The sequence below is a fragment of the Arachis stenosperma genome, chromosome 5, assembly GCF_014773155.1.
Source record: "Arachis stenosperma cultivar V10309 chromosome 5, arast.V10309.gnm1.PFL2, whole genome shotgun sequence".
In the NCBI taxonomy this organism is placed as follows: domain Eukaryota; kingdom Viridiplantae; phylum Streptophyta; class Magnoliopsida; order Fabales; family Fabaceae; genus Arachis; species Arachis stenosperma.
In genome coordinates, this window is record NC_080381.1 from 87,851,008 (window position 1) to 87,864,492 (window position 13,485).

At 39.7% G+C, this 13,485-nt stretch overlaps 1 protein-coding gene across 1 annotated transcript; it reads right to left on the reverse strand.

Moving 5' to 3' along the window:
• Positions 1–11,063: 11,063 nt before the first annotated feature.
• LOC130980953 (uncharacterized) lies at positions 11,064–11,648 on the reverse strand. The gene has a single exon (XM_057904593.1). It carries the CDS (start codon positions 11,646–11,648, stop codon positions 11,064–11,066), a length of 585 nt encoding a protein of 194 aa, XP_057760576.1.
• Between the last annotated feature and the right edge of the window lie 1,837 nt (positions 11,649–13,485).

Here is a 13,485-nt window from a genome sequence, read left to right on the forward strand (position 1 = left end):
AGTGTTTGGGCTGAGCTTTACTGAGATCCATGTGCTATGAGGTCTTTTGGGCATGAAACGCCAGCAAGGGGGTCCTTTATGGGCGTTTGGACGCTGGGTTCTACTCCTTGGGCGCTGGATGCCAAAAACGGGGTAGGAAGCTGGCGTTGGACGCCAGTTTTGGGCCTTCTAATCCGAAACAACGTATAAACTATTATATATTGCTGGAAAGCTCTGAAAGTCGGCTTTCCATAGCCATTGAGAACGCTCCATTTGAACTTCAATAGCTCCAGAAAATCTCTTCCGATTGCATAGAGGTCAGATTTGGACAGTATCTGCAGTGCTTTCTCTGTCTCTGAATCAGACTTTTGCTCCAACTCCTCAATTTCAGTCTGAAAATACCTGGAATGGTACAAAAATGCACAAACTCAAAGTGGAATTCAAAAGATGTGAGTTTAATACTAAAACCTGTAAAAACTTAATAAAAACTGTATAAAACATATTAAAAACTACATGAAAACCATGCCAAAAAGCATATAAAATGTCCGCTCATTGATAAACAAAATTTTGTATGTCGATATAAAATTTAATAGTGAATACAATCATGAGTATAGTCTAATCGACACTTAAATCTCGCATCAAACAATTCTACAATCTACAATTGATAGTATTAATCTCCTGAGTTGTCCTCCCTTGGAATTACTATAGAATGCATGTTATTGATTAGGAAGCTTTTGTTGTGTTTTTTAAGATTGATGTACTGTTCAAGCTAGCAAAAGTGGATAACAAACAATCAATATTAAAGGACTTGGCCAAGGGTTAACATTGGAAATCCTATCACTATAGTTTCCTTCAATGATGATAACAATTAAGTCTTGCTCCGCTTAGTTGACCTCTAATTGTAGAGGAGATTCAAGTGAAAGTGACTAGCTTGGGTCACAAGTCCTAGCTTCACCCCAAGGGAATCTAGCTTTAGTGCATCCCAAGCCAATTAGCAATCCTTAATTCTCAATCAACAATTGACATCACTATTCAAGTTTCCTAATGGTTCAAACCCTAATCCAAGTGAAAAACTTTTACCCCATAACTAGTGTTGGCATTTTATCAAATATTTGGTGAGTATTCATAAGAGGCATTATGAAATTGGAACGAAGAATTGAAATGAAGAGATCTAAATCACACAATAATCTACAATTGAACAATTACAAGTAATGGATATGAAAGTACCTCAATTCACTAGTTCCAAATCCAAGTAACAAAGTCAAAGCTAGATCCAAAGTGAGAGGATCAAAGAACACAAATTGAGAATAGGAGAAGAGTAGAAACTACTAATTGCATCAAAATAAAAGTGTATTACAATGGATCTCACCAACAAAATCAAAGGAGAATTGTAGTGGAGAATGTGGAGAATGAAATCCTAGAGAGAGGTTGGAGATTCTATCTCAACCCAAAATGCAACCAACTCTAGGAAAATATCTAAGAACATGTAAAATGAGTCAAACATCCCTTAACCCTTCAATCTTTGGCCTTCTTACGCTTTTCCCGCCAAAGCTCTTCCCCAAAACAGGATCTCTAACTGCCTCCACGCTCTGGTCACGTGCTTTCTTAAAAAATCATGTGTGACCATCAGCGCGTATGCGCATGCACCCCTGGGGAGATCGCAATCCGCGCACAGGTGTACAGCGCGCGGGTGCTCCATCAGGATCATAGTCCAGCCGCTAAACGCGCCAGTTCGTAGCTTGGCTCCTGGCGGCTCAAATCTGCGCGGATGCGCCATGTGCACGCGCGTGCCACTGCTAAAGTTTCCAAAGCTCAATTTTCCATGCTCCTTTCCTTTATGCATGCTCTCATTCTCTCTTCCAAGTCATCCGTGCCCTATAAACTCTGAAACCACTTAATACACGGGTCACGGTATCGAATGGTACTAGAGGAGGATTAATAATATATCTAATTCAGTGCAAAAGAAGCATGTTTTCATCCATGAGGCAAAATTGGGAAAGAAACACAAAATCATGTATTTTCATATGAATAAGTGTGTAGGATCATTGATAAAACCCTTGAAATCAGTACAAGATAAACCCTAAAAATGGGGTTTATCAACCTCCCACACTTAGATTGTAGCATGTCCTCATGCTTAGAGAAAAGTAAAAGACCAAAGCATCACAAAGGCAAGAGATTCATGATATGCAATTTACTTACATGAGTGCTACTAAGATGGGTGCTACTATCCACTTGGTTAAGAGCAACTCGATCTTCCTAAAATACATCCAAGCACATAGGGCAAGATAGTAGGCAATGCACAAAACTTACCAATTTTAATCATCAAAGTAAGATATGCGCAACTTGCATGAAGAATGCGTGTGAAAGCCGGGAACAAGGGTTAGAGCTTCGAACCCTCACCGGTAGTGGTTGCACTCTATCCGCTCAGTGTATCGGGTTAATCACTCAATTCTCCCTCATTTCATGCTTTTCCTAAATTTGTTCTTCCTCTAACAATCAACAATTGTTGCATGCATGCGCACATGTATCATGAGGTCTTTCCTAGGTTGTAATGGGGCTAGGGTCAAGGTGGTGTTATATATTTGGCTAAGTGGGCTAAAAATTGGATCCTTTGATTAATCTAAACTTCCCACCTAACGTATATAATACCATATACAATTGTACACTAGTCTAGCTACCATTCCTCACTTTTTTACATACTCATGCATACCCTTTTCATTTCGCAACACTCATGCATTGATTCTTTATTGAGCTTTACTTTGGGGCATTTTGTCCCCCTTTTTTTCTTTCTTTTCTTTTTTTTTTCTTCTTTTCTCACCTTTTTTTTATTTTGTTTTTCTTATTTTTTTTCTTTCATTCTTTCTTTCAAGACTATCAATGCATAAGGTCTTACATTTAATTAACGCACGAGTATGCACCCGATTCCCAAATATAGAAATATAAAACGAAAACATCCTTTTTTCTCAACCGATGTCTCACCCTGTTTCGCCACTCTTTGAATGATGCTCACACATACTAGCCTAAGCTAATCAAAGATCCATATAGGGACATTCATGATTTTACGCTTCTTGGCTTATAATGTGCTACGATTGAGAATGAGTGGGTTAAGCGTAGGCTCAAAGTTAGTTGCAAGGGTTGTTCATATGGTAAGGCTATTTTGGGTAGTGGCTAAGTGAATTGATGGCCCCAATCATATACATGCATTCACACATATAACAATGGACATATAGAGTCAAACAAAGTAAGGATCACAAGAAGGCTATAAGTGAAACAAGAAGGAAGATAAGTGACTATAAGATGTAGCCACGCAACAAGGCTCAAAACTCACTTGCTTTGTTCTTAACTCGAAATCCATGTTCCAAAGTACAATCTTCAAACAAGCTTAGCATCAAAAGTTTTTTTTTCAAATTGGTAAGGTTGCCCTAAAATTTTAGTTTCCTAGGAAAGAATTCATTACTCCAACCAAGTGGACTTATCATGCAAATGGTGTCAAAGAAAACCTAATCATGTAACCTATCCTAACTAACAAAGAGATTCAAAAGTTTATTTGGGTGTTACCTACAGAGATCGGTCGGCCGACCTCCCTGCACTTAAAACTTAGCACGGTCCTCCGTGCTATAAGTGATGTGCAGTGGGTTGCCGGATCTGGAATGTCCTTCATCTCCTTCATCAATGCTGTCTTCTGTTGAGGTTGCGGTGGTCGTGGAGATATCTGGTTCCTCCATAGGTGGGGTGACAACACTTAGAAGCTTCTTCACGTGAGCATATCGGCGTTGGTTTTGCCGCTCATAATGCTCCAACTTCCTGTGAAGGTCTTCAAGGCGTTGGTTGGATGATTTTGGTGGAGTGGATGAAGTAGTAGGGTTACAAGTGGGAATAGCCATGCCAAGGTCCTCGGTACCCACCGGGGATTTGAGGCACCGCATGGTCGGAACAACATCACCTTCGGTCGGGATTAAGGCCCTCCGGTACTTAGTCTCACGGTGAACACCGGTCGTTGCGACTAATTCGGTTACCATGGCGGGAAAGGGCAAGTTTTTCTTTACATGAATACGCCCCATAGCTTGTCGGATGGCATGCGGGATGTCGACCGGTTTCTCGGTTAAGATGCACCAAACCAATAAGGCAAGCTCGACGATAATGGATGACTTATGGGTGCTTGAAAGCACGTAGTAAGCTAGGATTTGGGCCCATGCCACGGCTTCTTGAGTGACGTAACGGGCATCGATGCCCTTAGGCATTTGCTTTATAGTCCCTCGAATCCAAGAGGCTTCGGGTATGGCTATTACTCGAAGAATCGCATTCCAATCGAACCCACGTTTGCAGCGTGTCGACAAAACTTCTTGATAGGCGTCATACCCGTCCGCTAATGGCCCGGTCTTAAGCACTTCTTGGATAGCCTCCATCGTGATCGGGACTTGCTTTCAACGCACAAAAATTGATGTGAGAAGGGGTGAGTGGTAGTTGGAGTAAAACTCCACCACCCAGGATAAGTTGGCCTCCTTTTGTTGTCTCATTAGAAACCTCCATTGCCTCTACTCAATGCGGGGTATCACCATCGGAGTAGATGAGTTCGCAGTAGCGGTTTGGAAACTTGTTTGAGTCCTTTGGAGGATTGTCCTTCTCTAATGCATCAATGTTGGCGGTGCTCCTTGCCTTCTTCAGGAGGGGCTTGGCCTTAGGCTCTTGGTGCTTTCTATTGGCAGTTGGTTTCTTTGGAGCCTTCCCCTTGTCCTTCTTGATGACCATCCTGTGAAAGTGGAAAAGGGAGAAACATCAAACCCAAAGAAACACAAATAAATGGGAAGCATGCAATTGCGATATTATGCCATAAGGGAATAAGTGTCTTTACTACATGACAGCTGCAACATGTAACCAAGACAATATTTGTAAACAAGGCATATCACTAGCATGTGATGTAAGGGAAGTATAAGCATGCAAGTAAGAGGCATGAGAAGCGTACACCCAAACATCAATAATGGAAGGCAAATCATAATGAGGTGGGCAAGCAGAAATGTGAAATGTGAAGAATGCACAAAGGAAAATCCAAGTTAGTGGAGAAGAGCACTAATTGGAAAGCAATGAGTCAAAATGAGCTCAAAAGGTCATGTGTGCTTTTCATCAAACACTTGGCGTGCATTCTTTTTGTAATGAGCAAATGAAGGGAATGGGGCAATGTAACATCCCACAAAGCAACATTAGTCATCATAGTGCGCCACAATTGTAATGAAATCCAGCATAACAAGTAATCCTGTAACGACCCAATTTTCAATATGTCTAGATCATACCGGAAACTGAGCGCTACCAATTTGTCTTCCTAACTATTATCTATTATTTATCATATGAGCCTGATTCGTTGTTAAAAGCGTGGTTAATTTGCGAGGTATATTTTTTTTTGTTTGAAAACATTTGGGTTAATAGACGGAATCAGTCATAATCAATTCACAAGTAATAACAGATAAGTCAATTATAAACAACCACACATAAATACATCACGAGTAGCTAGAAACATTCATTTATCCAGCCTTTGTTAGAGTATAGACCTTTAGTTAGAACACCCCTAGATATAGCTAAATAATATCTATATACATATATATATATACAACATCCCAGGTCCTGACCTGTTCAAGAAGTCCCTAAGCTGGCACCCAGGCTAGCCTAGACTCTATACTTGCCTAGTCCCTCTAAACTACTAAAGCGAGGGAAAATACGTTCTCAGTCTTCAAACTCAAGTCAAGTGAACGTCACCAAAGGTAGGACATCATCTGCTATTCCTCTGCATGATCAGACATTGCCATAGGACGTCCCTCTGGTACCTCATCAAGTAGCCACACAACGGGAGTCTCGTACACAGGATTTAGGTTAAAGTGCGCATACGAACGGGGTGCAGACGTTGGCTGGTCTCACAGTATATATGTATAATCAGAGAACGATATTCACCCTAGACTCAGAAGACTATCTAGAGCAGGATCCTCTTCGCAGAACCATCATCAACGAACTACGGTAAGGTACTCTTACTTCCATCTGAAGGGGAAGGGAGAGAGAAGGGGTAAGAACTGGGGAGTTCTTAGTAGGGTCGGGGTTATTAGTTATATTCATTTATTTGGGGTCGATTAGCAGGCAAATAATAGAATATAGCGAAGCAGTAACCAAAAGGTAAAGATAGAAAGAGAAAGTAGAGGCAATAGAAAGCAGAACATAAACAAAAGAATATAAGAAAATAAAACATAGAAATAGCATACAAGCAGACAAACACAAAGAAATAGATCACACATGGAAAGGAATGCAACAGAGAATGATGCGCAGACAAGAATGATGCATGTCTAGTCCTAGTACAGGCCATGAGCTCATGTGTCGGTTAGCACCTGCATTCCCGACATTTATCCGGTCACGAATTCCCGATTTCCCGGATACGATTTTCCGTTCAAATAAATGCGCATGTAATTATTAGCAGCTCTATTGAGACAGCCTCTGCGTTCTACTCGCAGAAAATATTCTCTTGGGAACGGAAACTTGCTGTAGGTATCCTAGTTTCCCTATAGAAGCTCTTGTGAACGGAAAATTGCTGTAGGTATCCTAGTTTCCCTACAGAAGCTCTTGGGTTGCCTCAAGCAACAGATCATCACATAATCATTCTCATTATCATCATTCATCATCATTCTCATTAATCATCATCATTTTCACATTCTTATGCAGTACCTCTTTCTTTCTCTGTTCAATCATTCTGTACAAACTTTACATCTTTCACTTTTACAACATCTTAATTCAAACCATCTTTATCAAATTACTCTTTTCTATTGATCTCTTTTCTCTATTCTGGTTACTCTGTTCTCTGTATCTCTTTACTCTGCTCTGGTTACTCTTTTCTCTGCTTAACGTACGTATTTAAAGTTTATGTAAATCTCGGTATGAATAGTTTGCCTGTCCCAAGTATAGGTTCATTAAGTCTATACTGAAACAGTTTAACTTTTCATACAATACCTAACCCTAGTCGCAACTCAAGGACTAACTATGTTGCCCTAGTTCGTTCACTAATCTCTGTCTGTTTTTTTGCCATTAAAACATTACAGACTTTTTCTTCGACTTTTATCTTTTCTTCAACTTGTTATCTTTCTTTTATCTTTGCCTCACTAACATGTTATTACCACTCCCTAAGTGTTTTATGAAGGTAATTATGAGATTCTGCACTTAAAGTTGTCTTTCTACAGCTTTTACAGAAAACTGCCTTTTTCGCATTATTTTATTATTTTTATTAAAATATTATTTTTAATTAAATATTATTATTTAATATTTTATTATTATTTATTATTTTATTATTAAATTTTCGAAAATTAACTTACCTTTTTACTTTTAACCTTTAAAATTCACGTTTTACCACCCGTAACTTTTAATATTTCTACTTTAACCACCCTAACTTTCAGAAATTACTAAACAACCCCTTAAACACCAAAAATTTTACTTCCTTGCCCTTTTTAAGATCTAAGGCCTGTTCTTCATTGTTCTTCACCACACTCAAAGTGTTCTTCATGTTCTTCATATATTCTTCAAATTCTTTCTCTGTTTTGACCCGTTTTTCAGTCTTTTCAGCAACCGATTTTTACCATAATTCAAAATAAAATTGCAGCCACTAAAACCCCATCATTTCTACATGATTTCAACACAAATTGAACCCCAATTTAAGCTCTAGGGTTTCGTTTTCCAGCAGCCATAAGAACACACATTCATAGCTTGAATTTCATCAAATTTCATCAAATTTTCACCAAAATTTCAACAAGAATTACTCATACAAACAATCAATTTCAAGCACAGCCAAACCATATCATAATCACACAACTCAAACACAATCAATCAAGATTAAATTCGTCAAACCCTACCTGGTTTTGCTGCTCCTAATTCGGTTAAACTTTCAGGTGGTCCTTAAGCACTTTTTTCTCCTAAATCACATCAAGAACAACTTTAAATCCAAAAACTCTCAACTGACCAAATCTCACTCAGCATGTTAGGAAGAGATATATCACCTTAGAGTTGCTGGAAATTCACGTTTCTTGGCCCTCAAGTCAAGTTAAGCATGATTCCTAAGGAAAAACATCAAGAAAACACATGTTTACATGGTTTTCCTTGAAAACCGAATTGAAGAGGGAGGGAGACAGCCATCTCACCTTATTTCCAGCCTTGATAAGTCACATGGTTATGTAGAGGAAGAAGAGAGGGCCATTTTGGTGAAATCGGAGTTTTGATTTGAGTTTTAGTTCAGAAGAAATCAAGCTTTGAAGATTAAAGGGTCATGAAAGTTTCTCTCTTTTCTCTCTTCACATTTTCGGCCAAATGGAGTAAATGACCAGCCTTGGAGTGTCTTGGGGGTGTAAGGAGAGTTGTGATTGGTTGGCTTGAAGGTGGATTAAAATAATATTAAAATATCTCTGGTGTACAACTACTAAAACTAGGTGTATCGGAACACTCGTAAAAACATCTCTAAAAATTATTTTCTGAGCTACTAGCATAAATGACACTAGTAACATATTTATTATGATAATAGAACATGTATAATGAGGCCTTAGCATTGCTAAAGTCATCAGAGAGTGCTGGTGCTAAGCTGCACCAGTAAACCGTAAACCCGGTTAAACCGATTTTCTATTTTTAACAAAAATAGACCAGGTAACCTTATAATATCATTCAAGAATTTTATAATACTAATATAATGATAATATTATACTATTATCTTTCTTCTCTCATGAATCGAGTCCGGTTCGTCAAACTGAGCCTATTTACGAAAACTAGAATCAAAACTCCTAACCGATACGGTTCAAAAACTAGGTTCTCCGTGGCCGCGCTATCGAGCTTGCCTCAAAAGAGGTTTTGGCTTAAAGATGTCATAATGACAATGAGGATTGAGATGCTTGATGATATAACAGAGGTGTTCCCTTTACTGATCTTCCGGAGAAATTCGTACTTTCAGAAAAGATCTCGCGTACTCGAAAATCAGGGTTGTTACATTCTACCCTCCTAAAAGAAAATTTTGCCCTCAAAATTTCAGTTACCTAGGAATAGATGCGGGTAATTAGCTTTCATCTTATCTTCCAGTTCCCAAGTGTGCTCTTCTTCTCCCCTTGGTTTTCATGTTACTTTGACTAAGCGAACAGTCTTGCCTCTTAGCTGCTTATCACTTCTTTCTACGATCTGAACTGGTGATGCTTGATATGTCAAATCATTTCGTAACTGTACTGTCTCTGGTTGTAAAACGTAACTCTTGTCGGGAATATATTTCTTAAGTTGCGAGACATAAAAAAACATCATGAAGGTTTGATAAATAATGAGGAAGGACTATTTGATAAGTTACTAGACCGACTCTTTTAAGTATTTGGAAAGGTTCTATGTATCGTGGGTTAAGCTTTTTAGTCTTAAGGGCTCTACCTATTCCAGTAATCAGGGTTACTTTAAGAAATACATGGTCTCTCTCACTAAACTCTAAGGGTCTACGTCTATTATCGGCATAGCTCTTTTGACGACTCTGTGCTGTCTGGATCCTCTGGCGAATCCCCTTTATCTTCTCAGTAGTTTCTTGCACTAAGTCTGGACCCAAGACACTAGCTTCTCCATCATCATTCCAACACAATGGTGTCTGACATCTCCTTCCATAGAGAGCTTCATATGGTGCCATCCCGATACTTTGTTGGTAACTGTTGTTGTAGACGAACTCGACTAACGGCAAATATTTATCCCAACTACCTTGGTTATCCATCACACAAGATCTTAGCATGTCTTCCAATGTCTGGATTGTCCGCTCTGATTGTCCGTCTGTCTGAGGATGGTATGCTGTACTCATATGCAATTCTGTTCCTAAAGCTTTCTGGAAAGCTCCCCAAAATCTGGAAGTAAACCTCGGATCTCGGTCTGAAACAATTGATGAAGGTATTCCGTGCAATCGTATGATTTCTTGAATATATATCCGTGCCAGCCTTTCTAATGTATAGTCAACTCGAATCGGAAGGAAGTGCGCTGATTTTGTCAACCTGTCCACAATTATCTAAATGGCATCGTGTCCTGTTGAAGTCCTTGGCAATCCCATAACAAAATCCATAGTGATCTGCTCCTATTTCCATTGTGGTATTTCTAAGGGTTGCAGGGTTCCTGACGGTTTCTGGTGTTCCACCTTCACCTTCTGGCAAGTTAAACATTTTGAGACATAATCAGCTACTTCTTTCTTTAAGTCCGGCGACCAGAACATTTGTTTCAAATCTCGATACATCTTCGTCACTCCAGGATGCATGGAGAATCTACTTTGATGAGCTTCTACAAGAATCCTCCGTCGCAAATCCCCAGAGCTAGGCACACAAATCCTGTTCTTGTACCTCCAGAGACTGCTATGATCTTGTTTTTCAGCTTCTGGTTCCTCTACTTTCATCCGTCTCAGCATCTTCACCATTTCTGGATCCTGTGTTTGTGCTTGCTGAATACTAATCTTAAAATCTGGTGTTATATGCAATTGGGCCAGACGGACTCCACTTGACGTCTCAGTCATAGCCAACTTAAGGTCCTCAAATTCCGCAATACAGTCGTTAGATACTCTTCGTGCTCTCTTTCTGTCTTCGAATAGATGAGAATATCGTCTATGAAAACTACTACGAACCGATCAAGGTACGGACGAAAAATACGATTCATGTAATCCATGAAAATCGCAGGAGCATTAGTTAGTCCAAACGACATAACCGTATACTCATAGTGACCATATCGAGTTCTAAATGCAGTCTTCGGTATATCCGATTCTTTCACTCGAATCTGGTGATAGCCTGATCGCAAATCAATCTTCGAAAACACAGTTGCACCTTTTAACTGGTCCATCAAATCATCTATTCGTGGAAGTGGATACTTGTTCTTGATAGTGACTTTATTTAACTGTCGGTAATCTATGCAGAGTCTCATTCCACCATCCTTCTTCGTTACTAGTAATACTGGAGCTCCCCAAGGTGATGCACTGGGGCAAATAAATTTCGTTCCAAGTAGCTCATCCAACTGCTTCCTCAACTCTGCACGTTCCAGTGGTGACATCCAGTACGGTGCTATGGAAATTGGTCCGGTTCTAGGTACTAGTTCAATACTGTCTGAGGAGGAAATTCAGGTATGTCGTCTGGGAAAACATCAGGAAATTCCTTTGCCACTCGGATTCGTTCCAAGCTTAATTCACTATCATTCGAGCTAGCCGCTAACAGAACGTACCCCTCACAATCACTCCCGCCTAAGGTAACTCTTACGGAATTCAGATATAAAGTATGAGACAGAAATGGTTTAATATCTAAACTATCAGACGGAATAACAGCTGTTCTTTCAAGGAAATCAAGGAAAACATGATACTTGGACAACAAATCTAATCCTCGAATAACTTCTAAACCACATAGAGGCAAACAGATTAGATCATGTATAAAAGTTCTATTCCTAATAGTGAATGGTACTTGCAGGCACACTAAACTAGTCAAAGCCTTTTGGGATGCAGGTGTATGGACAATCAGATCAAAGTTCAACTCAGAGAAATCTAGTCCCAACTCACGAGCAACAGTTAAAGAAATAAAAGAATGCGATGCACCCGAATCATATAGTACAGTTAGAGATCGATTCTTGACGTAACACTGACCTTGGATCAGGGCGTTTGGTTGCATAGCATCATCAGCAGTCATGGCAAACACTCGGCCTTGTTGCTGGGTTCGCACTGGATTCCGAGCAAATTCTTTTGGGCAATTCCTCGCCAAGTGTCCAACTTCCCCACAAGTGAAACAAGCATTCGTTCCTTACAGCATCGAAATCTAACATAGCTATGGCCATGGAGATCATAACAGCTATGAGGATAGCTGTGCCTCGCATCGATTCATCGTTCGAAGCTCGATTAAACTATGCCTATTCGCAGTCATTAAGGTCCCATCCGCACCAAACAATCAACATTAAGGTGATCAGTCTTAATATCTCAAGTAAGGCACGAACATTTCCAAAATAAGCACTCATAGACATTCATGCCAAATGTATCTTAAAGATACCCTAACAGCATGAAACACACAAGCAGAGTATGCAACGAAGCATAGTCAGTCCACTCCGCAGGCTCTATTGGGAACGAACTGCTCTGATACCAAATTGTAACGACCCAATTTTCAATATGTCTAGATCATACCGGAAACTGAGCGCTACCAATTTGTCTTCCTAACTATTATCTATTATTTATCATATGAGCCTGATTCGTTGTTAAAAGCGTGGTTAATTTGCGAGGTATATTTTTTTTTGTTTGAAAACATTTGGGTTAATAGACGGAATCAGTCATAATCAATTCACAAGTAATAACAGATAAGTCAATTATAAACAACCACACATAAATACATCACGAGTAGCTAGAAACATTCATTTATCCAGCCTTTGTTAGAGTATAGACCTTTAGTTAGAACACCCCTAGATATAGCTAAATAATATCTATATACATATATATATACAACATCCCAGGTCCTGACCTGTTCAAGAAGTCCCTAAGCTGGCACCCAGGCTAGCCTAGACTCTATACTTGCCTAGTCCCTCTAAACTACTAAAGCGAGGGAAAATACGTTCTAAGTCTTCAAACTCAAGTCAAGTGAACGTCACCAAAGGTAGGACATCATCTGCTATTCCTCTGCATGATCAGACATTGCCATAGGACGTCCCTCTGGTACCTCATCAAGTAGCCACACAACGGGAGTCTCGTACACAGGATTTAGGTTAAAGTGCGCATACGAACGGGGTGCAGACGTTGGCTGGTCTCACAGTATATATGTATAATCAGAGAACGATATTCACCCTAGACTCAGAAGACTATCTAGAGCAGGATCCTCTTCGCAGAACCATCATCAACGAACTACGATAAGGTACTCTTACTTCCATCTGAAGGGGAAGGGAGAGAGAAGGGGTAAGAACTGGGGAGTTCTTAGTAGGGTCGGGGTTATTAGTTATATTCATTTATTTGGGGTCGATTAGCAGGCAAATAATAGAATATAGCGAAGCAGTAACCAAAAGTTAAAGATAGAAAGAGAAAGTAGAGGCAATAGAAAGCAGAACACAAACAAAAGAATACAAGAAAATAAAACATAGAAATAGCATACAAGCAGACAAACACAAAGAAATAGATCACACACGGAAAGGAATGCAACAGAGAATGATGCGCAGACAAGAATGATGCATGTCTAGTCCTAGTACAGGCCATGAGCTCATGTGTCGGTTAGCACCTGCATTCCCGACATTTATCCGGTCACGAATTCCCGATTTCCCGGATACGATTTTCCGTTCAAATAAATGCGCATGTAATTATTAGCAGCTCTATTGAGACAGCCTCTGCGTTCTACTCGCAGGAAATATTCTCTTGGGAACGGAAACTTGCTGTAGGTATCCTAGTTTCCCTACAGAAGCTCTTGTGAACGAAAAATTGCTGTAGGTATCCTAGTTTCCCTACAGAAGCTCTTGGGTTGCCTCAAGCAACAGATCATCACATAATCATTCTCATTA

Coding starts and splice junctions, on each gene's coding strand:
- LOC130980953 (XM_057904593.1), bottom strand. CDS start 11,648: ATGACTGCTGATGATGCTATGCAACCAAACGCCCTGATCCAAGGTCAG.